At 43.3% G+C, this 24,144-nt stretch overlaps 1 protein-coding gene across 1 annotated transcript in view; it reads right to left on the reverse strand.

Moving 5' to 3' along the window:
- Nucleotides 1-213: 213 nt before the first annotated feature.
- IL5RA (interleukin 5 receptor subunit alpha) overlaps nucleotides 214-24,144 on the reverse strand; it is a 29,451-nt gene continuing 5,520 nt past the window's right edge. The window contains exons 6-11 of the mRNA XM_063113415.1: nucleotides 22,965-23,110; nucleotides 19,488-19,626; nucleotides 7,274-7,370; nucleotides 6,068-6,152; nucleotides 2,721-2,801; nucleotides 214-498 (exon numbers count right to left, since the gene is read on the reverse strand). Coding sequence (XP_062969485.1) covers nucleotides 214-498; nucleotides 2,721-2,801; nucleotides 6,068-6,152; nucleotides 7,274-7,370; nucleotides 19,488-19,626; nucleotides 22,965-23,110 — 833 coding nt within the window. The remainder of the gene's footprint in view (nucleotides 499-2,720; nucleotides 2,802-6,067; nucleotides 6,153-7,273; nucleotides 7,371-19,487; nucleotides 19,627-22,964; nucleotides 23,111-24,144) is intronic.

The raw sequence follows: 24,144 nt of genomic DNA on the forward strand, positions 1-24,144 counted from the left end.
ATCTCAACAGTTGACAGTAAATCCTACAATACAGTAGCTTCAAGAAAGGGGAAGAGGCCAGAATGCAAGTCCAGAGGCAGGATCAATCAACCCTGCTTTTGAAGGCTTCATGGAGGTGGTGGTGTTGGATATGGGTTCCCAAAGAACGAGTATGACTTCCACAAGCCGAGAAGTGAGGAAGAAGTTCATAGTCCACTGGGGAGGCCACATGGGCTACTCTGTGTCACTCCTGACACAAGTATACCGAGGGCCAGATGGTGGTACCAGCTCAGGGAAGTGCAAGGAGCTGTCAGAGCCCAGGTGATTGCTGGCTGCTGAGGTTGAGGAAGGCATCTCTGAAGGGAGCACCACACTGAACAATGAAGAACTGGTCACAGTGGGTGTGGCACCTTTCTGTTCCAGCCTCCTAGGCAGAGACAGTTCCCACAATGCAAGGCCTCCAGGCTCTGGTTTGAAAGAATGAAATTCTGCCAGTTGCAACAACAGCTGCTGCAGAGCCTGGAGAAAATTATGTTAAGCTAGATAAGCAGACACAGAGAAATATTACATGTTCTCACTCATAACTGGGTGCAAGGGAGGGAGGGTGGGAGGAAGGAAGGAAGGAAAAAAAGAAAGAAAAGACCACAGTAGTACGTTGAACTTTTGGAAGAAGAGAAAAAACCTAAGGACACTAGTGATGGGGGGAGGGAAGGGAGAGGGCTGGGGAGTGACAGGTCAGGGGGAGGGCACGGGGAACCATTACTGTTTGTAATGATGAATATGCTAAGAATAAGAAATAATAACAATGAAAGATCAGGCAGGGAGCTCTGAGCCCTCTAAAAAGGGCAGTTTTTTGGGACAGGCCTTTTCTATCACTCCTTCAACAGTTGGTTTTCAAACTTTTATATTTATTAGAATGACCCAGAGCAGCAGTTCTCACAGTGTGGCCTGGAGACCAGTAGCATCGGCATCACCTGGAACTTGTTAGAAACGCACATTCTCAGACCCCTCCCAAGACCTACTTAATCAGAGGCCTAAGGAGATGGAAGCCCAGTCATCTGTGTTTTAATGAGCCTTCCAGATGCCTCTGCTGCATGCTCAAGTTTGAAAACACCTGACCTAAGGTGTTCATTAAAACATAGATTCCTGAACACTATTCACAGACATTCTGGATCAATACGGCACCTCCAAGGACCTTGACTCCTCAGTCCCACCCCTAAGCAGGTTTCAGCTTTTCCCTGACAGTCCCCTCCACATTACTGGGGTCACCTGAGCCTAGTATTCAACTCCTTGCTACGCCATTACCTAACAACCTCTCTGAACCTCAGTGACTGCATCTGTAAAATAGGAGCAATAATACGGATGACTCTAAGACACTGCAGGTTTGTCAGGATTAGAGATGACATGTGAAGTATCTGGAACAGCACTCTGACACTGGGAAATGATCAATAACTGACAGCTGTCATGACTGCTCCGCCTATTATCCTGGCCCAGTCTCCACTAGTTACAATGAATGGTTATATGTTAATCAGAAAAATAACCTCTGGAAATATATGGTAATCAATGTGTCCCCAATGTTGAATCAAAACTTACTAAACCAACTCCAGAAAGCATATAGAGTGTGCCATGGAGGGGGATTCTGAGCAGTGTTACCTCCTTTCCCTGTCTTAAGCTTCTGGCCCCAGGGCCATGTAGAATCAACACCGTTGGGTCTCTTCTAACTCTCCTCCTGCCCCAAGTCTGCCCAGAACATGCCTACACCTGGTTCTACCTGCATCACCCATCACAAAGGCCTCCAGTCTGGATGCAGATCCATTCATATATGAAGATGTTGGGAGGAAACATCTCTATAGATTGGTCTGTTTGATGGGATGGACGGAAGAAACCCTTCCAAACACGAGACTAGGATCAACCTAGTGCTAATTCACCAACAAGTTGCCCTGAAGTCTCTGGCAGCACCATCTTCTCACATCTTCTCAGAAAGTTTGTTCTTGATCCAGTGACCCCCTTCACAACTGAATGATGCTCAATGCCTTTCTCAGTATGTTTCCAGAATATCAAGGCTGCCTTCAAAGTTAAAATCTTGAACAAAATCCTGTCCTCTTTTTAAATATGGGGTGATGTCTTAGCTCTTTATGTTTTTAAATTAGTTTTGCCTCAGATGATGCCCTCCGGCTCAGGCCTATGGCGCTTGAGATAATCTGTATCTCTCTTTATCTCTCATATATACACACTACTTGAAAGAAAACTATTGTAGAACTCAGAGGGGAAAAAGCACCATGAATCTGTGGCTTCCACTCACTACAGGAAATACAGCCTTGAATCCAAGTTTATGATTCACTCCAGGCTGATGCAAAATGCTTTCTTTTTGAGATTTTAGCTGAGTGTTACTATTGGCAACTTAAACAGCCAAGCCAGCACTGCCAGAAGTAAACACAGTTGATGTTAGCCTTAAAAATTGTCTCTTGTGCAAACAAAGTTTGAGGTAAGTCATGCAAATCACAAAGACTGGCAGGTGAGGAGGTGCGACCCTGTACAATGTGGGGAGAAAAACAGGAGATTCTGATGAAATACCCACACTTTTAAGAGTTATGAGACTGGTATGTTTGGGTGCATTGCCTTACAGCTGAAGTGATGTTCAGTAAATTCTGAACCCCTCTTCGCCAAGCAACAGCAGTCCCTGTTCTTATCACTGAGACGTGTGTTGAGTTCATCTGAGAATGTAGCAGTGACAGTCAAACCACAGAATCTTTCAGGATGTCAAATCCAGGCTCTTCCACATAACTTGTGACTTCAATTTCTGTTTCACTGGAACCAGCTTTCTGCAAAACAAATCATCCTTCCTTAGATGTCTTTTAGAGAACTTCTTGGTTTTTTTGAATTCTTTACAATTGGTTTTATTTTAAGTGTATTTTTTATAAAAATCATAAATGTTCCCTGAAGAAAATGTGGATAATAACTTAGGAAGGAGAAATGAAATACCTAGCCATAAACCTGTCTTCCAAACTCAGCCCACTGTTTTCCTCAGCCCTTTCTTCTAGGCATGAAGTTGTCTCTACACTTCTAAGAAGTCACACAAATAAACAACTTTGCATGTTGATTTCTTTCTCTGTAACATCATATAATATTTTAAATTATATTGTTACATGTTCTTTGGCTGTATCATTTTTAATAGCTCCATCATATTTCATCCACAGTTTGGTATTTCCCTCAATTGGGGCAGTTATGTTCAATTTTAGTTATTATAAATAATGCCGCTAATTAGAAAATTTGTAACAAAAAAATACTGCCTGTAAAAGATCACATTCCTTTACCTCATTTACTCATCCAATACATTTCAAAATACCTACACTAGACACAGAGCTATGCATCCGGTATACAGTGATGAACACAACACACATGGTCACTGCTATAAATACTTTAAATAGTTTTAGTTGACTAATGTGGGAGGAACCCTCTCAGGTTACCATTGTAGGAACAAAGAACAGCTGGAAACCAGTCTCACATACTCACAAATTGAAATCTCAGGATAAAATTTTTTTAAATAAGCCTTTTTTTCTTTTACTGTCAAAGGCCAATGTACCTCCTTCCTTCACTGTCTCTTGAATGTTACAAAACAATTTCTGACTAAGGTCTGAACAAGCAAAACCTTGCTTAAGGAGAGCTATGGGATGGCAGATATTGTCTAGGTCTCATGACACTGGGCACCCACACCATGCTCAGGGGTGCAAGTTATAATTAAAAGAAGAGGGTTTCCTTTCCCACTAGCGAAAGCTTCCCAGCTGTCACTGCCCTGGCACTAATGGGCTGTCTTGTCATCCTTATAGCCAAGCCTCCCAATGTACGTTGGAAGGTTTTTGCCTTTGGAGGTAGAGGCTGGGGCATTGCCACATGGGGCCCAGCTGTGGTCAGCTCTGCACTGGCTCACATACTCTCAGGTGGGCAACTTAAGCCATAGGTCTGAGAGCACCAGACGATACTTTGTTTCCCCAATTCCACATTCTCTCTCTCTCTCTCTCTGGGTTGTTTTTACGTGAAATGCTGCAATGTGAGAAGTGAGTTGTCCTGAGAAGCCAGGCGGTGTTGAACTCTGACATTAATCCTTTGCTTATTCTGAAACCAGCTTGTCTACCCCAAGTTGTTATTTTACACACATGACTTGATTTTAATTAACAACAAACCACAAGCTTACACAATAAGCTCTTAAGCCAGTTTCTTTCACCAACCTCACACTATTAAAGGAAATCTTTTGGGACTCTGTAGGGAAATTAGATGCCAACATTAAGATGTACCATTAAGAGGCCAGGACAAATGACTTCAGTCTGCCGCTTAAAACAAATGGGTTTTCTCAGGGTTGAGTACACTAGAGCAAGGAGAGATCGTGAACACACATTCGGATGACATGACACAAACTTTCACGCTGGGCCCACTCTCCTTCCAAAAGAGCCCTGGGTGAACACGAGCAGATGGGCTGTTCCCCTGAGAAAGGAGACCACAGGATTGAACCAAGGGCAGAATGATTCTTTTGTCAGCCTCCAGTTTCTGCTTTCATAGATTAGTAACTGTTATTGTCTAGAAATTACTCCAAACACCAAAACTGCAAATGCTAAAGAAAAGACACATTATCGAAATTAGCCATTTCAGTGAGTTTTTCATCAACCCTTTCCTTTCCCTATAACAAATCACCAGGTAGTTCATCCAATCATAAGTTACTTTATTAGAGAGAAACCTAAGTTTATTAATAAAATTAATTGCATGACCTAAATCAAGGGTCGGCAAACTACAGCCCATGGGTTGAATTTGGCTTGTTGCCTGCTTTTATGAATACAGTTTTATGGGAACACAGCCATGCTCAGTCATTAGCACATTTTCTGTGGCTGCTTTCACATTATAATGGCAGAGTTGAAGAGCTGAGACAGAAACCAGTTGGCCCTCAAATATTTATAGCTCTTTATAGAAAAAGTTTCCTGACCCCTCCCTAATCTAAATAATCATTCAGCTTAAGAATAAATTCGACAAGATGCAATAACTATACACTGAAAATCACAAAACACTGCAGAGGGAAATTAAACAAAACCTAAATAAATGGAGCAATATGCCGTGTTTACAGATTAGAAGACATTATTAAGATATCACTTCTCCTCAAATTAATCATAATTCAACACAATCCCACTCAAAACTCCAACTGCTCTTTTTTTTTTTTTTTGTAGAAAATGATAAACTAGCTCTAAAATTAATGTGAAAATGCAAAAGACCTATAATAACCAAAACAATTTTGGGAAAAAAAATCATTTTTGGAGATCTTACACTACCTGGTCTAAAGGTTTACAATAAAGCTGGAGTAACCAAGACAGTGTTGTATTGGCATAAAAATAGACAAATAGATCAATGAAACCAAATAGACAGTCTAGAAATAGACCCACCCATACGTAGACAACTGATTTCCAACAAGGATGCCAAGGTAATTCACTGAGGAAAGGATGATCGATATTTTTTTTTCAACAAATGGTGCTAGAACAGTGGAATAGCTATAGGAAAGCGACCACTCAGCTTAACCTAATTGCTATGAATGGTGAATAGGCCTAAAAAAATGCATATTTGGGGAAATCATTTGCCTCACTTGCCTTCTCTACGGTTTTTTTATACTATGGAGCAAAAGGTGCCCTGAAAAGTCTTTATTGACTAGGGTACTTGTGCAGAAATGTAGGGCTGTAAAACGTCAGAGCTGAGCAGAACATTGGACAATCTCATCTGTGACCCTTACTATGCAGAAAAGGAAGTCAGGACTCATAGGGTTGAAGGAATTGCCCAAGGCCAGTTAAGACATAGCTGATATGAAATTAAAATTCCAGTCTGACTGGTGAGGCCACTATAATTGAGTAGGACCCTTCCAATATGTAAAGACCATCATAAACATGCATGACAAAACAATCAGCCAAAGAACAGAATGACCAGAGTAACAGAAAGGTTCCTGGCCTCCTGCGTAAAAACCCTGCCTTCTAATATAGAAAACCAAGACCCCAATGACAGTTCCCAGGGGACTCAACCCTGGGCACAAGTGACACATCATAAGAACTTTCAACATTACCTCATAGTTAATGGTTACAAAGAGATCTTTGATGCTACTTTTTGGTTCTGGAACGGGTGGAAACAGCTTGGTCCATAAGTGACCTCTAAAAACAGAGTAAAGGAAGGAATTAGGTGAGCATGAGTTTCCCTTTTGTCCTGAAATATCTACTCTAAAAAATTGACCTAGGTAATTGCAAATCTTTTTAAAATTCAGAATCTTTATTGACCAAGACTTCCAAATATCTACATTGTAAGAATAGTTGAAGACCGTGGGGGTACTGCAAGGCTCTGAGGTGGCTTCTGAATCATCCAGGAAACACAGGACGGTCACTGCTTCATGGGGATGCATGTTAGCAGGCCTCATTTCTGCAAACGGACATGTACGTCAAGTGTGTGGCACCACACCGTGCTGCAGGGCTGGCTGTAGCCTTCCTTCCTCAGCTGTGTGGGCTCAGAGTTTATTTTCTTTCTTTTTCCCCTCCTTTGAACTGTCATGCCCCAACCCATAGATGCCATCTGAATATAACATTTGTAATAGTAATTCTGCTTAACGTGAAAGTCATTTTCTAAATTGTGAAAGGGCCAGGACAGAACATGCTCTTAAGCCTCCTTAAGAGTACTTTGCCTTACTGAAAGCTAAAATGGGTGGAGAGTGCTTATGGGGTCATTGCAGGCTCCAGGAAAGACCACCAGATCCACAGGACATGGCAAGAATCTGTGTTTGACCTAAGAACAATCTGCCCCTCAGGGACAGGGTGACTGAAGGGCTAGGTAGGAGTTGGCAGCTGGTAATCGAGGACCACACGTAGAGGCATTGTGGGCATTTCAGCCTCCAGGTTGCCTGCCTCTTCCTGAGATGGAAAAGGCCCGTGCTGGTGCTTAACAAAGACAACCAAGTACAGAACAGAGGCTGTGCGGGAATCAAAAGAGAACAAAGGTAAAACCCTTCACAGAAATTCATGGGCTGCTGGCACATGTGAGAAGGGGTGTGTCATGGCTGCAGGTCGTGCTGTTCTCTGCGCAGTTGCTATAAATCACCTGCTGATATTTCTCACTTCTGGTTTGTTCCACATTCACATTGGAAAGGTGGCCTAGGAACAAAAATGCTGTAAATTCCACCTGATAACAGGAACCCTCCATCTAACGGATGCACAGCAAGACTGTAAACATGCAAGGCTCAGTCAGACTCCATCAAATTGAAGCACCCAATGTGAAGAATACCTACGTTCTACACACGAGTGAGAGAGTCAACAAGATGAGGCATATGGTTGCCATGAGCACAACGAGAAACCATTCTGTCAGGGGCTTCTGCTCATCCTTTCCTTTTGGGGAAAAAAGAAAGAAAGAAAGAAATCAGAGTTAGAGTTGGTGACAGCTAACAGAAATGTCTAGGCTCAGGGCATGAGAAAACTTGGGTTTGAGTTGCAGGTGCTGGGTGATGCTGGGCAAGTAGCTTAAACTTCCTGAGCCTTAAGTTTCTCATCTGTAAAAGTGGGATAACATCCGTCTCACAAAGTTGGTAAAGGGTGAAATGAAATGATGGCAATGAGACCACTTTTAATCTTAAAGCATCATTTATTCAATCACTCAGCAAATAGTTGTGCAGTCCCCTGCATGGACTGTGCCACCTGGATCCTGGAGCTTATCAGCTTTTGGTGAGCGGTAAAGTTTCTAGATGGAAAAGCCACAAAAACATAAGCATACTTAGTAAACTAATTGCATTACAATCAAAACATTTTACAAAGTTGGTAGTTCAACTTTTGGACAAAAATGAAGTATGAGATACTTGTAGTTAATAATAAAGGCATTAGACTCTGCTACGTGTGCTTTACGATCTTAATTATCCTCAAAACACCCCTTACTACTATTCCCATTTCACAGATAGGAAAGTAAAAGAAAATTACCATTAACTCAGTAAAAGTAGTAAATATTTTGCATGCCACCTTATTGTCTATTTAAATGTGCTTCTAATTTACATTCAAGGGATAGATTCTTCTATGGGCTTTGATGACAGCTTTGGTGAGGGTGGGATTTTTTTTTTAAGGTCTGGGAATGCACTCAAGAAAAATCCAAGGCCATTTACTAAATGGTGTTTAAAGAGGCAATGCGCTTGCTAAACTGCCTGATTCACTTTCAGAAAATCATGTAAATCCTGAGATGGCACCCTGAATACAAGTTTCCTTTCTGTGGGAGAGGCCGCTCATTCATTCATTCCTTTATTCATCCATTTAACACATAGTTATGGGGTTCATGTTATGCGTTTGGCACTGTACAAGTTACTGGGATACAGTGGTTTAAAAAGTTCACAGGAGTCCTCCCATCGTGCGATTGAGAGGCCATCAGGGAAGAACAGCACTAAACAAACAATGACACAAGTAATGACTTCATGACAGCTGCACTGAGAGGTGGGGAGATCCAAACCCCACCACAGCAGGAGATAAAGGTTCCAATCCTTAGTTTGCCATTAATTGTTTCTTCTATAAAATGAGAAGTGCATGTAAGTGGATATTTCACATCCTTGTAAATAGTCTAAGACTTCCCAAAACTCCAAAATACTTAAAACCGAAAATGTTCGAGTATCAAGGGGAGAGGTGTCTTTGGATTTAATGTCAGTGATTCTAGCCTTGCCTTGATCTCTTGCTTTTTTGCCTTCTGAGGACTTTTACTCAAGGTTTATTTTCTACCTCCCAAAAGCTTTAATCTCCTCCTTCATCTTTTCCCTTCTGCTTTCAAATATTTATAGAGTCCTTTATCTTGAATAAGTCATTACTCTGCTCTGCCATCTCTCCCAACTATCATCAAATACCTTCTTACTTTATTTCCCAGCCTAATTTCTTGAACAAGGAATTCAGGCTGCTCCATCTTCCCATCTCCGAATGGATTTTTTTAATCACTAGTGACTTCCTCCTATTTGAATTCAAAGGACTCTTGGTTTCTTTCTTCAACTTTATTTTTCCTGACCTCCTTCCTGAATTTCAACTGTCAACGGGTAAGCCCACCTGGAAACCAAGCCATTGGCTCTTTTACCCAAATGTTCCTCTTCTTCCATGACATTTCCTTTCCCCCTTTTTAGTTTCAATGGACCCGTTCAGCTCATCCCTTGACCCTTTTTCCACTACAGTTTATTCTTTGAATTTTGAAAAGTTTGTTTATCACAGCTTCACCTTTTAATTCCATGAAGTCTTCTCCCAGGTCTTTATTTCTGGCCCTGCCCTGGCACGTAGCTCCAGGTGTAGATCTTAAACTGCCCACTGGTGAAAATCACTCGGATGTTTCTCAAAGCTAATGTTCAAAACCAAACTCGTGCTCTTCTTCACATCAAAACTACTTTTCTTACTAATTTGCGCATTTCAATCCCTGCTCTTACAAGGTCCCAAATCTGAACCCTTGAAGTCACTTTGATCGTTCCCAATCTTTAAAGCCGCATCCCCTTTCCTCATTCCTCTATTTATATCATTGCTACGCACCCTATCATAAATGCAAGAGAGGCATGCTTTTGTCTGATGAATCCATCCTTGCCCAGTCTGCAGAGCAGGGTTTTAGTCCCAGCTTGCTGTGAAGCTGGTTGTTCTGGACCTTGGTTTCCTCATCTGAAAATAAGGCAGTGGAAATGTATGATCCTTCGGATCTTTCCCGTCAGTACCTTCTCTAGTGCCACTCACTCAGTCCAGGGCATTGTCATTTCATGTACACATACCTTTCCCAAAATTGATATTAGAAAAGTAGTACATTTTTACTGCTGGACATTTGAAAGTTGCAGTAAGTTTTTAAAAATAAAAATAAAATCATTAGTCACCAGAAGTAACTAAGAGCTTATTTTTTATAAGTATTTTTACATTCACTTTTTCTGAGTGTTCATAGGTGCCCAGACACTATGCAAAGTGCTTAACATAGGTTCTCGATTTACCAGTAATTCTCACAGCAGTGCTTCGAGGGGCACTAGTATCCGCACTGTACAGATGGAGAAACTGAGGCAGAGAAGGGCACAATAGTCAGCCAAGAACACATGGCTAGTAAGTGTGGGAGCCAGGAGTCAAGCCCAGGACCAGCTAGCCAGTCCACGCTCCTACCCACGACGCAGGAAAACCATTCCACTCCCCTCCGTCCGCAAAACCGAGGGCACGCTGATGTGCAGGAGCTTTGCTTCGCTTCTCCTAAGTATTTCTTCATCATTGAGAAAGTTTTTGTTGTTCGTGTCCCCCACTGTCACCACATTTGCAGGCTGCTTCTCTCTCAAGGCGGCTGCTTTGTAAACTATCATTCCTCCTGCAGTTCCAGGTTCTAGGTGGGACTGAATCACTTTATTAAAAACCTATGGCTATACTATTTTTCTAAGTTTAATTTTAAAATGCGTTATATCTATTACTTTACAAATGGACATTAGCCACACTTTTTTAAATGATGGAAAACAGACCCTCAGAGAGGCAAACCTTGTATTTTCCCCAATCCCACAGATACTCGGTGGTTCTACGATTAACATTGTTCTCTGGATTGGAATTGAATGTCCTGTTAAACCTTTTATTTACTGCACTTGCTCATAGCAAATATAAAGAGCAGCTGGGATGAACTAATACAATCAAATCAGATACTGTCTTACTTTGTTTTCTAGCCTTATTTCCTGAACAAGGGATTCAGCCGAGTTCATTTCTCCATCTCTGAAACTAACCATTCCATGCTCTTAACCATAATGCAAGTATCCTAATAAGTACATCCAGAAACTCTAGACCCATGTGCATGGCGTGCAAATTCAGCAAGGGGTATGCCAGCAGAAAAAAACTTATCCTGTTTAAAACTAGGTTAAACAGAAAAAGTTGGGGCCCTGCAGAAAGAATGAGCAGTATTGTAAATATTATCAGGGTCACACACTTGGTCATTTTCGTGCCTCAAATTGTGTAATACCCCATAGCCTGATATGTCAAGTCCTGATAATAGTACCGTTTTCTTCTGACATGATTGCAAAAATCTTTTCAGTTAAACCACTCACTGTCTAGTTATTCACTTCAGCTCTCACTTTGATAAGTGAAGATTCCCACTAAATTATCAAAAATATAGAGGCAACTGATTTTATTTCATTCAATCAAAGAAAGCTATTGATGTATATGCAAGGTACTAGGTGGAAAGCAAAGTCATGATCACTGCCTGGAGGGAGTTCGAAAAGTAGTCATTTCTCCTGGCCTGGCTTCTCCAGGCACCTAAAATGCTTTAGGGCTACTCCCTATAGCCTGTTGAGAATAGAACACCCCAAACACAATCAAGGTCAGATTTATATCACATAAATTGGCAGGCTGGTAGGTTTAGTGCAATAAAAACTTCTACATACTCACTGCCAAGTGGAAATTACTGGTGGATTACTTTCTGTTCAGTTATTTATCAGTGTGGAAAAATTGAGTCAGTTCTATAAATAAGTGAATGAAAGTAAGCATCTACTCATTTCACTGACGGTAGAAAAAGGGGAGCAGGTCTCACAGACAGTATACATTCTTCGGGTCAAAATGATTATAACTTTCAATACCATAGAAGTTGGGAGAACCCTTAATATGAGAATCGTGCATCCTTAATTTGTATTGTGGGGTCTCCAGCCTTGGGAATTTTTTTAAAAACAAGTATTTCCAGGCAACTTGAATCATTTCTCTGTCCTTTCTGCCATTAAAAGGGAAGCCACAGATGTTTCTTTTCAAGAAATCACTGGGCACTGCCATTGGTTATGCAGAGATGAGTTTTAGAAAGAAGCCCCACAGCCTGTCCTTCTAAGGAGGAGCCCCCTCCAGACTCCCCACTGCGTTCCTGGGCGCTCTTCGGACATGGCCAGCTTCGAGCATTGGGGAACTCAGCTGTCTGGCTTCTGGTGGCCTCCGTTTCCATCGTTTTTGACATCTCAACCATTTGACCTTGCCAGTGGAAAATTCTGCTACTGTTCTCTGGCCTGGGAGTGTACATGGCACGGGAGGGGTGGTGGCCACACAGAGGGTGGAAAGACTAATATGGGCACTGGACCCCATGACACCCCTGTGCTGCCTCTGTCTGCCTCGGAAGCTTGGTCGGATCCCTTCCCTCTTGTGCTGCAGTCCCTGTGGCTCTAGAGTTCTAGCGTCTGGGTAGTTCAGACTGATAATGCTTAAGAGGTCAATTTTATCTGGAGGCCTCTTCCACCTTAAATTGTCCGTGCAAGTATGAACTTTCAGTGCTTCCATATTGATTTCGAATCTGATTTCAGACTCAAGAATAGGTGTCAAGGGAGAAGAGCTAATTACTAAATTGATGGGACGCCTCCAATGAAACAGCCCTGCTGTGTTTTTAAAACCAGCAGATGCTGGGAGAAGTTCAAATGGCACCACCAGGGCTGGGTAACTGAGAACATGTCAATACGTTAGTCTATGACACAGGGTTTAACTGGCTTCCCACGGCCTGCCCCAGGCTGGAAGGTGAGGCCATGGCATCATTCATGAAAGGGCACTCCAAACCAGGTCGCAGGCTCCCAATGCAAGCAAAAGTCAGAAGCAAGCCTCCTGGGTGAGTGAGCTTTCTGAGGCAGCTGTCACACGGTCTGTGGCTGGACCTGGTTTGGGGAGTCAGAAAGAGTGGGGTAGGACAGTGCAGCCTCAGTGAGCAAAATGGAGAATAGTCCAGGACCCAGTGCAAAAGGCACAGAGCTGGCACTGTATTCATCTGGTAACGCTGACCTCAAGCAAACCAAAATTGGGAGACGAAATGAAGACTGTGTGCATGCGCGTGTTTGTGTGTGTTCAAGATTACTGGGAGGGCTCCCTGCAGGGCTGTTTGTCTGCATTACCCCCAGTGGGACTGGACTTGATGAGGTTGAAGGGGGAACTCCTGGCAGTTTTCTTCTCTCTGCTAGCTTTCCCACACAGCACCAAGGGCTGCATGCCTTCTGCAGCTCCCAGGCAAACCAGAACTTTATTCCCTGCAAGGGGCTGCTAGGCCTATTCTATCAACTGCTGAAGCAGCTGAAAACCAGCTGCAGAGAGTGGAGTCACCACAAGAAGTAAGAGGTTTAGTGTTGGTTCTGGCACTTGCTACCAAGGTGACCTCGAGCAAGGAAGCCTCTCCAGCTTCTGTGTCCTGCTCTATAAAAGGCGGATAAGGATCGAATGAATTAACCCATGTGAAGTGCTGGTTTGTCATAGGTGTTCAATAAATATTTACTATAATTAGGATTAAGCACATTGTACCAAACTAAGGCATCAAGATTGTTTCCCTAAATCATCAAAGCAAGACCAAACCTCAGAGTGCACAGAAGCAGCTCAGGTCAGGAGAGGCATACACACAGCAAACATTCAGATACTAAGGGAGAGAAAGAGGCATGAGGCACAGAGGGTCCTACCCCTCCAATGCAGAGGATCTGCATTAAAGTGAACGTGCCGAATGACGTGGAAGGGAACATTTAGACAAGAGTAGCCTGAACAGGTCAATGCAAGTGTCCCCACTGCTTGGCCTGGGTGGCGGCTGACCAGGTCAGGAGCTGGCAGAGCAGCACCTCTCACAGCCCCCAGCCCCCACTGCCTGAGCATGGCCATCCTCCTGCCGCAGTCTCGCTGGCTGGGATAATAACCTACAGGGCAACAGGGCATGGCAGAAAGAACACGGGCATGGAGCCAATGCCGTGTCTGGGTTCCGGGCCCTGGTCCACCACCTCCTGGCTTGTGACCTCGGGCAGTTCCTTCTCCTCTCTGCATCTACTTCTCATCTGCCTAATCAGCAAGGTCGTGTGCGTGAAGATACACAAGACCATGTAGGTGGACGTGCCTCGCACAGTGTCTGGCCCCCTGATAGAGCCCCCCCTTGCTCTAAGCTACCGTCCCACCTGGCAAGCCCATCCTGAGGCAGTGTGTGGGCACCAGGAGAGGTGGCCATGCCTGGAAGCACAGTGGGAACTCCCTGCTCCTGGCATCTGGGGACAGAATCTGAAAGCTCCCGGCCAGCCCTCCTTCAGGGCAGTGCGACCACCAGGGGGTGACGTGGTGGTGCTGCCCCCCTGCTGGGAACAACTGCTGGGGCTGCCAGGCGGGGTCCAACCAGCCTTGAAACCACAAGAGTCTGGATAAAGGAAGCAGTGTGACCAGACCAACTACATTTACCTACCTGAAATCCCCCATCTGCACAGAAAAATCCAGAATCACAAGTTATGTCAGCCTCAGGTGAACCTAAGTGGGGTTTTCATGTCGTTAGTGGGTCAACTGTTTTTATTTTTCAAGCAGTTTTGGCCTCTGCATTGACACAGAGGGTCTCCTCTCTGACCTCACAGAAGCTTTAGAATTTGCAAAATCCTTTTGGAAGGTCTAGAGAAAGTTCTCGTGGGCTTTCTCTACAACATCTCCCGTCTTTCCCTTTCCTGGTTTTCTCCCTGTGTCGCTACAGTGTGGGAATTGAAAAAGAAAAAGCTGATGGGGAAGAGGGGAGAGAGAAAGAGAGAAAAAAAGAGAATGACAGAGAGAGAGAGAGCGAGCACCGAGCACAGACATGGAATCCCTGTCAGAGGGAGGAGGCTGGCGTCCAGGCGCCCGGGCACGTGCAAAGTGTGAAGCGAATGGGATGTACTCGGTGGTCTCACAGGTGCCTCCGACCCCTCCCCCCAGCTTTAGATTCCAGATGCCCAGAGCGAAGGTACCAGGTGACCTCACATGTTGGTCCCTGAATGTCAAGTCAGAGGAAAAAGGCACAGGAGTCCCCCTGGGGTGGCCTTACTTCCATCCCAGCCCAAATTCCTACAGGCCACCCTGAATTTCAACCTGTTTCCATTAAGTCCTTACAGACTCCAGGATGAGTGGCATAAGTCTAAGACTCACCCTCCCCCCAATTCAAACTGTGACAGGGAAGTGAAGACAGGATTTCTCGTGATGTGACACATCTGTTGAAACAGGAGATGCCTAGGAAGGCAGCAGGCACTCGACAGCCACGAGTGATCCAAAAACTGTGTGGAATCGCACGCTACTGTCCCGAGTGGAACTCTCCCGAGTAGAACTGTCCCAAGTGGACGTGCCACACATCTCGAGCCTGAAGAAAGCTTTTAAAAAAACACATTTCACGTGCTACCCAGCACCATCATCGCATAGATCCCGCCAGCAGACGTCGCCTTCAGTGAGGTCAGGTCAGGGCAAAACCCCGCGTGAGGGGCAGCTCCTGCGATGGGGGGTAAAACACGTGCCTGAGAAGCGCGTCCCAGGATACAGCCAGAAACAAATGCCGCTGGAGCCCCCTCACTCCCTCTTCCACGGGCAAGGCTGTAACTGCGGGAAAATTTATTTCACAATTGCTTGTTTCACTCTGGGCCTGTGAGCTTGATGGAAGAAGGGAAAGAAGAGATGATGATGGTCTTCAGAAAACTAACCCCCGGGCCAGGAAGCAGAAGGCTTCCAAGTAAACAAAGATAAGAAAGGACAGAAGAATCCGGAAGTTAAGAAAGTTGAAAAAGGAGAAAGACTTAAGAAAATTGGGAAGTTAGCTCTTAAGATAAGAGGAGAAGCGAGCTGATGAGTGCAGGCTGAGCACATGCACCTGCTACCTCCATGAATAAAAGCAGAGCCCTTGCTCTGGAAATCCCAGGATGGGAGGGCTCGTCAAAAGCACAGTTCAAAGCAGGCAAAGGGTGCTCACTTCCAGCTCGTCCCCACAACTGCTGTCCCCTGTGCCTCTTGGCTGACCGGGGACCTTGCCAACCACAGCTGGACAGCTCCCGCCTCCCCCAGCCCCCACATCTCATCAATCAAAACTTACTCACTGCTGTCTCATTCTTTGTGAAGGAACCTTGGGCTATATGAGTTCATTAGTTTATTGAATCTATTCTAATTTGTGAATTGGCTTCCATGCATATGGCACCTATTTGAGAAAATCATGCATTGATAGCCACTTCTTGAATGTTTGACAACCACTGAGTCATTTAAAATCTCTGGGCCTCCATTTCCTTATCTTAAAGAGGGGGGGCCTAATTTTAAAAAATGGTGATATTTGAAATCAGGCTTTGGAGTAAAAATGGAAGGGGAGGGCTCCAAGGTGCCACCTCTAAGACAAGGTAGGAGGGCAGGAAGCGTGTCCGAGGGAAATGGATGTAGCGGCAAAATGGCCTGCTAGACGCAAGCTGAGCCTCATTATTGCTGTGTCCTCCAGGGGCAGAGAAGAGCCATGAGAAGCCTCCCAGAGGGGCTTGGACTCCCTATCATGTTTATTAATCATCTTGAAGAAAATGGAAAGTCTGCATTGATTAAATTCACTAATGATCCTAAACTGAGCAGGGGAGAATTCCAGAAAGGATGGAATAATAAGGTGAGTAGTAATATTAATCAGCTCATCTTCATGAAAAGGGTGGCAGTAAATGAAATAAGATTTGCCACAGAAAATGGCAACGAGGCACACCTGCGGGAATCTATAATGAGCCCAGACCCAAAGAAGGAAGCTGTTACTTAGGAAATAAGAATGGTAAGCAGAGCTCTAGAGTGGAGAATGAATAATAAATTTAAAACAAGCTTCAAATAAGCTCTCATTAAGGATCACGATTTCACTCTCGGCCCGTCTGTGGTGGACTGACAAAGTGCAGACGAAGGGGATGGGAGAGTTGGAGGCAACCTGGGAGTGCGACACTCACCTTTTACAGGTGAGGAAACCGAGGCCCAGAGAGGTTAGGTGTGACGGACTAGGTCAGGGTGGCAAAAGCCTGGCACACTGCTGAGCCTACAGTGGCGGCAGGAAATCACCATTCCTTCTGACAACCTAAATTTAGCTTTAGAATCCTTCTCTGTGTTCTAGGCAGTCTCTGATCGCTTGGCTCACAAAGTACTCTTTTGCCCTCTGTAACTTAGGTCCTAGAGCCAGACACTGGCAGAGCGAGGGGTAAAAGCTAGATCTCCTGATTTGTCTAGTGCTTCTTTCTCACCCAATAAGTTCTAAACTCTCTACACTCAACATTGTCTGTAACATAAAAACTCAAACACTCAGAAAGCATACCTGGCTTCTTAGCCACGACTCTGACCTCGGTCTCCCACCACGTCAGTGTGAGGTCCCTTGGCAACTGTGTATGCAGTAGTGCTGGTCAGACACTTAGAAATGTCAATAGTTTGGGGTTGATAAGTTTTGTGCCTTTGGGGAATAACAAAATATTAAAAAAAAGAAATCCACTGAATGCAAATAACAAAAATTAAGCTTTCACCTTAGGCACTTGACAAAATTAATAACTGTTAAAAAGTTTCTGAGGCTGATTAATGTTTCTTCTATTTGCTTCCCATTTGGGGAATAGAGTGAATTTTATTTGTACAAATGAAGCCATGTTGAGGGCGGGCAATTTAATCAGGTTGGGGCTTCAACCTAGGGTGGAGGGCAGGGAGGAGACTGGCCTCAGCGGAATTATGAAGTAGGTGCATTTGGCTTATTCTCGGTTCCTTTTAACCACCTTTCAGTTCCCCCTCCCAAGGAAGGCTCGCGCTGTGCCCCTGAGTCCCGCTGAGTGATGTCAGGGCCGCCTACAAGGCCGCGGTGGGTACGTGCTGCACACTTCTAGGGGGCGTCATTCTCCTTTGGGAACTCGGCAGACTCAGAACAGTTCACTTCTCAGGCCTTTCCTTATCTTTCCCCGTCTAATGGAGATCTACCTGATGTGTGTCAGACCTGACTCCTGTCCACATGGGCTAATGGGTCACTGCCCAAGAATTTCTTGAAGACCCGCCCCATAGCTTAAGAGAATGAATTAAATAGTAGAACATTTTAGCATGTGCCTGAAAAAAAATCTCTTTTTGAGTGAGCTCTACAAATGGTCATTGAATACATACTCCATAGGATTCATGAGAGATGTTGGTCACATGCTTGACCAGCCACAATCACAAAGTTGGCTACCAGGATCTCTTAAAAAAGTCTTTTATTCCTTCAGCACTCACAGCATGCAGAAGCCTGGGACTCCATGCCAGAGTGCCAGGGGCTGGAGTCAGTCAGCCTGGGGATGAGCCCTAACTCTGCCACTTGCTGGCCAGGCAGAGTTAAGTGAATTAATCTAAACTTTCCAAGCCTCTGTCCTCATCTGCAAAATAGGTTTGTTGATAGGATCGACAGATACTGCACATGAAGCATTCAGTACAATGCTTGGCAAATAACCGATACATGTGATCTGCTCTCACTGTTGTTTTGTTTCATAATACCCTGTGGGGCAGGCAAGTAGGGTCTTACCTCCTTTATCCTGGGAACCCAAGCAAGTAGAGAGAAATGATTTGTCCGAGGATATATGATGAACATGTGTGTTAAACCTGGGCTTTCTGTGTAAGATTCCAGTGTCCTTCCCACCATCCCTGCTCTTGTAGACCTAGTGCAACACGTAACCACATACCCCCAGGCTGCATGTCGTGGCATACACACAACACACGCTAGTCATTTTTTAGCTGTCCCCTCCTTTCACAAAATGTCTATATTCTCTTGCACCAAACACCCAGATAATAGCAAACACAGAGTGTGAGTTTTCAGTGTTCAAGGTGCAAGTCCACACCTCTTGGTTATGGGATTAGGGTTCGGTGACACTGGGGGAGACTTGGAGTGTGTCCCTTCATCCAGAACCTACACCAGGTACTTCACTACCCTTCATGGGTCCCACTAACAGCTTAGATGCTCATCTTATTTGCCAAGCCATTTAGTCAATTTGGTCATAAACAAAAACAGTTGTAGAACCAACACAGGTGCCAGGCAATGCCCAAACCTGCTGATTCTCTATGTGTGTTAGGCTGAAGCCTCAGGGATGGATTCAGATTTTGGGGCCTCTGAAGATTATTCAATTTTGGAATCTTCTTTAAGAAAAGAAACAAAAGGATGAATTCAAAATTAGGTATGGGAGAATTATAGAGATGGAAAACAGGTTAGTGGCTGGCAGAGGTCAGGGATGGAGGAAGGGAGAGAGGTGTGTTTATAAAAGGCAAAAGGAGGGATCCTTGTGGTGACGACACTGCTTGGTGTCTTGACTGTGGGGCACATACACGAATTAGACATGTGCTAAGATTGCACAGAACTAAACATATACAAATGGGTACATATAAAATTAGTGAAATCTGAATAAGACTGGTGGATTTTCAGTGCCAATTGGCTGATCATAAATATTATTGTACAATAAATTTGCAAGATTGGGGGAAACTGGGTGAAATGGACATGGGACCTCTTTTTATTATTTCTTACAACGGCATGGGAATCTACAATTATCTCAAATTGAAAACTTTAATCTGAAAAATTGGATAGAAGGAGAAACAGAAAATATGAGGGGGGAAGTAGGCACAAGGACCGGAAAGGGGTCCTGCCAGGGGGAAGCTTCACTGGCTGCAAGGCAAATCCTTCTCTGGCTGGATAATCAAGCATAGCAGAGATGTGATACCATTTCAAGACCCACAAGCGAATGTGTGCACTTTCTAGGATTATCTGTCATGAGTAAAGTGGCTGCTTTAAAATAAACAGGAGATACTCACCCACATAAATAGGTTGACTCCACTCACTCCACAGCCCCTTCGCCCTGCATGCGGGGCTCACTGCTGCCCTCACTTGGATGGAATACTTAGAAACATCATCAATTATTGAGATGAATGTATTGATTGTCCTTTTTTCTGTCTACATGGGAAAAAAATTAGCATTATAAGAATCTCTAGACATATGACTTATGCCAGAATGGGAGGTCATACATAGATAATGTGGCTCATTGTTCAGTGAGCAATTTAAAATCAATAGGACACATATTGATTAGTTTCTTCTAGACTGCTTCAATGTGGATGATGTTTTGGCAGTCACCCTCAGGGGAAAGCTGTCTTGTAACCAAAATAAATAAAATGGGCAGTTGTAAGATCTAGATGATCCAATCTGGGCCCAATTGACGTTTCCAGATTGAAAGACTTAAGTGGCCTATACCAGAGTGCATAGTCGCCCCACCTTGTCTCACCATATTATGGAGTCACTTTACTAAACAATAGCACACGGTTTCCATCATAGTCAGCAGGAGTCAGAAAACTATGGCCTGCTGCCTGTTTTTGTAGGGCCTGCAAACTAAGAATGATTCATGTATTTTTAAATAGTTGAAAAAATCAAAAGAACAATATTTCATGATACATCAAAATGATATGAAATTGAAATTTCAGTGTCCACAAATAAAGCTTACTGGAACACAGCCACACCCATCAGTTTATGGTAGCTTTTATTGTACAACAGCAGAGCTAAGTGATTGAGGCAGAGACTGTATCCTGCAAAGCCTGTGTGGCCCTTTACAAAAAGCTTGAAGATCCTAGATATACAGGAATGTTTCAAACAACCAGAGCCAGGGGGTTAGGAATGAGGGGGTGCATTAGAAATTGAAAAAGCTGTGACCTTGAATCTAGGATGGGTGGGCTTTGAATCCAAGCTCTACCTCCAACTAACTGCAGTGCAAGTTCCTTGATCTATCTGAGCCTCAGTTTTCTCAGCTGTAAAATAGGAACAACAACATCTAAGTCATAGATTATTGAGTTAAAAGGAATCACCCTTGTAAAGCCCAAGCTTAAGGATATAATACACTGAGTCATATGAAAATTGCCAATATTCAACCCATTTTTTGCCTTGCAAACCAGCAATTTTGGATGGTTCAATTTAATATGTGCTCAAAAATGCTAGTTTGTTGCAGGTGACTTTCATTACTACTAGATTGTCCAGTGTTGAAATGAGGCTGTTTTCTCACAAATGAGCCCTTCTTTTCCCTCCACTGTTCAGGGTCACCACCACCCAGTCAATCGCCTGTGGCCCAAACCAGAGACATGCCCCTGACGTCTGCATCTTACACACCCCCTGAATATGTTTCTCCCTTCCTCACCCCTCCTTGACTGTTGCCCGTTTTAGCTGTCATTATCTTTTGCTTGGATTATTGTAGTAGCCATTGACTGATATCCCGATGTCCATGTGGCCCCCCCTACCTACATCCAGCCTTCATGGTGCTACCAAAATTATTCTTCTCCTCTGCAGATGTGGTCATGTTTCTCCATTATGTAAAACTCTTTGGTGGCTTCCAGTGCCTATGGCCATGGTTTTAAAAACAGAAACCATATCTGTATTTTCTTAACAATATCTTACAGAACCACTCTGGGAGAAGTCGTGACGTAGGATGTAGAGTTATGATTCCAGTGTTGGTCCTTACATCCAGGCTGACTGAACTGCTGCCACTTGGCTAAAGGAACCATGCTCTCCCAAGCCTTTGAGTTACTCTTTTTCCTTACACCCCTATTCAAAATGTGGTTGGTGGGCTGGTACAGGTCAGGAACTGTTTGTGATTGAGGTATATACAGAAATTGAGACTACATTTTAGAGACTTTGATGCAATCTGACACTGTCCTGCATCCAAGCACATGATCAGTGGGCTTGTATTTTCTATCTTTGGCTATATTTGATTTTTCCAGCAAATCATTTTTTATTATATTTTACAAAAACACCAATCTATGGTGGATTCAAGATTGGAAAACAACAAAACAACAACAACAGTAACAAAAGAAAGCAGTCCTTCACTGTAGGTGTTTTGGGAAGCACCCAAAATGAGAAAGTCCTTCTCCTCTTCTCTTACCAGGCAAGTTTCTATTCATCCTTCTAGATTCCATTCAGTTCCTCTCTGAGGACCCCCAGCAGGCTGCTTTGCCTACCCCCGCCTTTCTCACCCCCATGGCTCTTACTGTGGTAGGCAACCCCGAGGCCGGGTGAGTGTGTCCTCTAGACCTGGCCCCTCGACAGCAGAAATAGGGTCTTATTTATCTTTATGTCTCCCACCAAGAAGCTAACTGATAAATATTTCTTGAATCAAACTGAATTGAACTGAATTTGCTTTGTATACTGTCAGTAAGACATGAGTTTTGAACCTGACTTCCCTGTATATTTTTTTGAGCTTTGCAACTGGGCAAGTTACTTCTTCTCTTTGGCCTCACTCTCCTGTAGAACGGGAATAGCAATTCCATCATAGAATCATCGTGAGGATGTCATGAACCAGCATAGCAGAGCTTGATGCATAATTGATGCTCAATAAATGTTGGCTCTTTTCTCGGTTCCTTTCCTCTTGAAATTTTTGTCCATTAGTGCTAACGAGTTTTTTTTAAATTATGGTAAGATACACGTGAAATAAAACTTACCATCTTAATCCTTTTTAAGTGTACAGTTCAGTAGAGTTAAGTTCATTCACAATGTTGCGCAACCGACTTCCTCTTTTCATCTTGCAAAACTGAAACTCTGTACCCATTAAACAGTAGCTCTGCATTCTCCCCTCCCCCCAGTTTCTGGCAACTGCTGTTCTACTTTCTGTTTCTATGCATTTGACTACCTAACCTCATAAAAGTAGAATCATTCAGTGTTTGTCTTTTTGAGATTCACTAATTTCGCTTAGTGTAATGTCCTCAAGATTTTTCCATGTTGTAGCATGTGTCAGAATTTCCTTCCTTTTAATGGCGAAATAATACTCTGTTGTATGTGTATACTACATTTTGTTTATCCATTCATGTATTGATGGCCAGCTGGATTGCTTCCAGCTTTTGGCTATTGTAAATAATGCTAAGACATGGCGAACAAACTTCTCTTCAAGTCTCTGCTTTCCATTATTTTGTATATATAACCAGAAGTGGAATGTTGGGTCATGTGGTAATTCTATTTTTAATTTTTTGAGAAATTTCCAGATTGTTTTCTATATCAGTTGCAACATTTCACACTTTTACCAACACTGGTATTAAAAAAATTTTTTTTGATCCTTAGTATTATTTTCAACAAAAAGTATGTCCTTTCAAAGCAAAAGGCCAGTAAAGTTTGGTTTATTTCCACAATACCTTGGCAGATGTAAGTTAACTTTAACCTTGTTAGAATCAAGCTATAACCAGAGCAGTCACTTAAGCATTAATTTTTTAATGTTTCTAAAAAGGATGTCTATCATTAAACATTGGAATTATCTGAAGAATTACCTGAAAATAACCTGTCCTCGTGTTGTATATTTTCACTTCATAATCAAAGCAGTGGATTGGAAAAGCAGAAACTGGTTTCTCCCATTGGACAGAGAGGTGAGTTCCTTCGATCTCTGCTGTGACATCCATTGGAGGATTTACTCGATCTAGGTTACAGAAAGAGAGATGAGTGATATTTCTTTAGAATCTGTGATCAGCACTGATGACTCCAATCCACCCACACTGCTCAAGGCATGTCTAAGATATGTTCCTCTCAAGTATTTTCCATCAGGCTTAATCACCCGATCTCCAAGCCTCCCTTAAGACTGCTGTATTGTGCTGCTGAGGAACAGACCCCTCTTGTAAACTACAAGGATTACTACTCCAAATGGAATTGAATGGTTGAATCTCTTTCCCTGTCTTCTCATTGCAAGACTCATCCACCACCCCTTTCTACTTCCCAGGTTGGACCAAGTCCAGGATAAATCTGACCCTGGAGAGAAGACTGCCTTTGGAGCGCCCACCAAGCTCTGCTCCTGCTTGCCAGTGGGTGTCTGGCTCTGGGCAAATGACCTTTCTGGGCTTCAGTTTTTGTTTCATTTTGTGTGTCTTTTGTTTTGTTTTGTTTGTTTGGGATATGGAGCAGGAAGCTTCAATTTTCTTTTGCACAAAAAGAATGGACTGGGCTAAATTTGTCTTCACTTATATTCATAACTCTAAAGTTCTTCCCCTGAGATCTCACTTGGTTGTCTTATGGCCGTGTGAGGTGAGTGGAAATTATTTCTGAGTGTCCTTGTCTTAGGTCATGTGACTTAGATCTCACAATTAATGACTCATAGGGACAAGCTAAAAATGGGATCCACAGGCTTCAGAGCCTCCCATTTCCTAAGCAGAAAAGTCTTCACCAAGAAATTACTTATTTCTTCTAGTACTCCTAGGAATTGGCCTCAATAAAATGAAAATCGTAAAAGAAAATGAATTCCTGCAGTCTATACCAGGTCATATCCATTTTCATATTAATATCTTTGTTTCCTAGGTCCTTCTCAGCATCTTTGCCTATTTTCATGAAAGTAGCATTTTTAGGTCACCTAAGAAATATAATATTGGAGAAAATTGCATAACCTCTTTAGTGAGTGCTATGATTCTTTAAACAAAGTTATATTCTATCTGATATCAACATGTCAAAGCCAAATCCTAGACT

This window comes from Cynocephalus volans, chromosome 11 (genome assembly GCF_027409185.1).
Source record: "Cynocephalus volans isolate mCynVol1 chromosome 11, mCynVol1.pri, whole genome shotgun sequence".
Classification (NCBI taxonomy): Eukaryota; Metazoa; Chordata; class Mammalia; order Dermoptera; family Cynocephalidae; genus Cynocephalus; species Cynocephalus volans.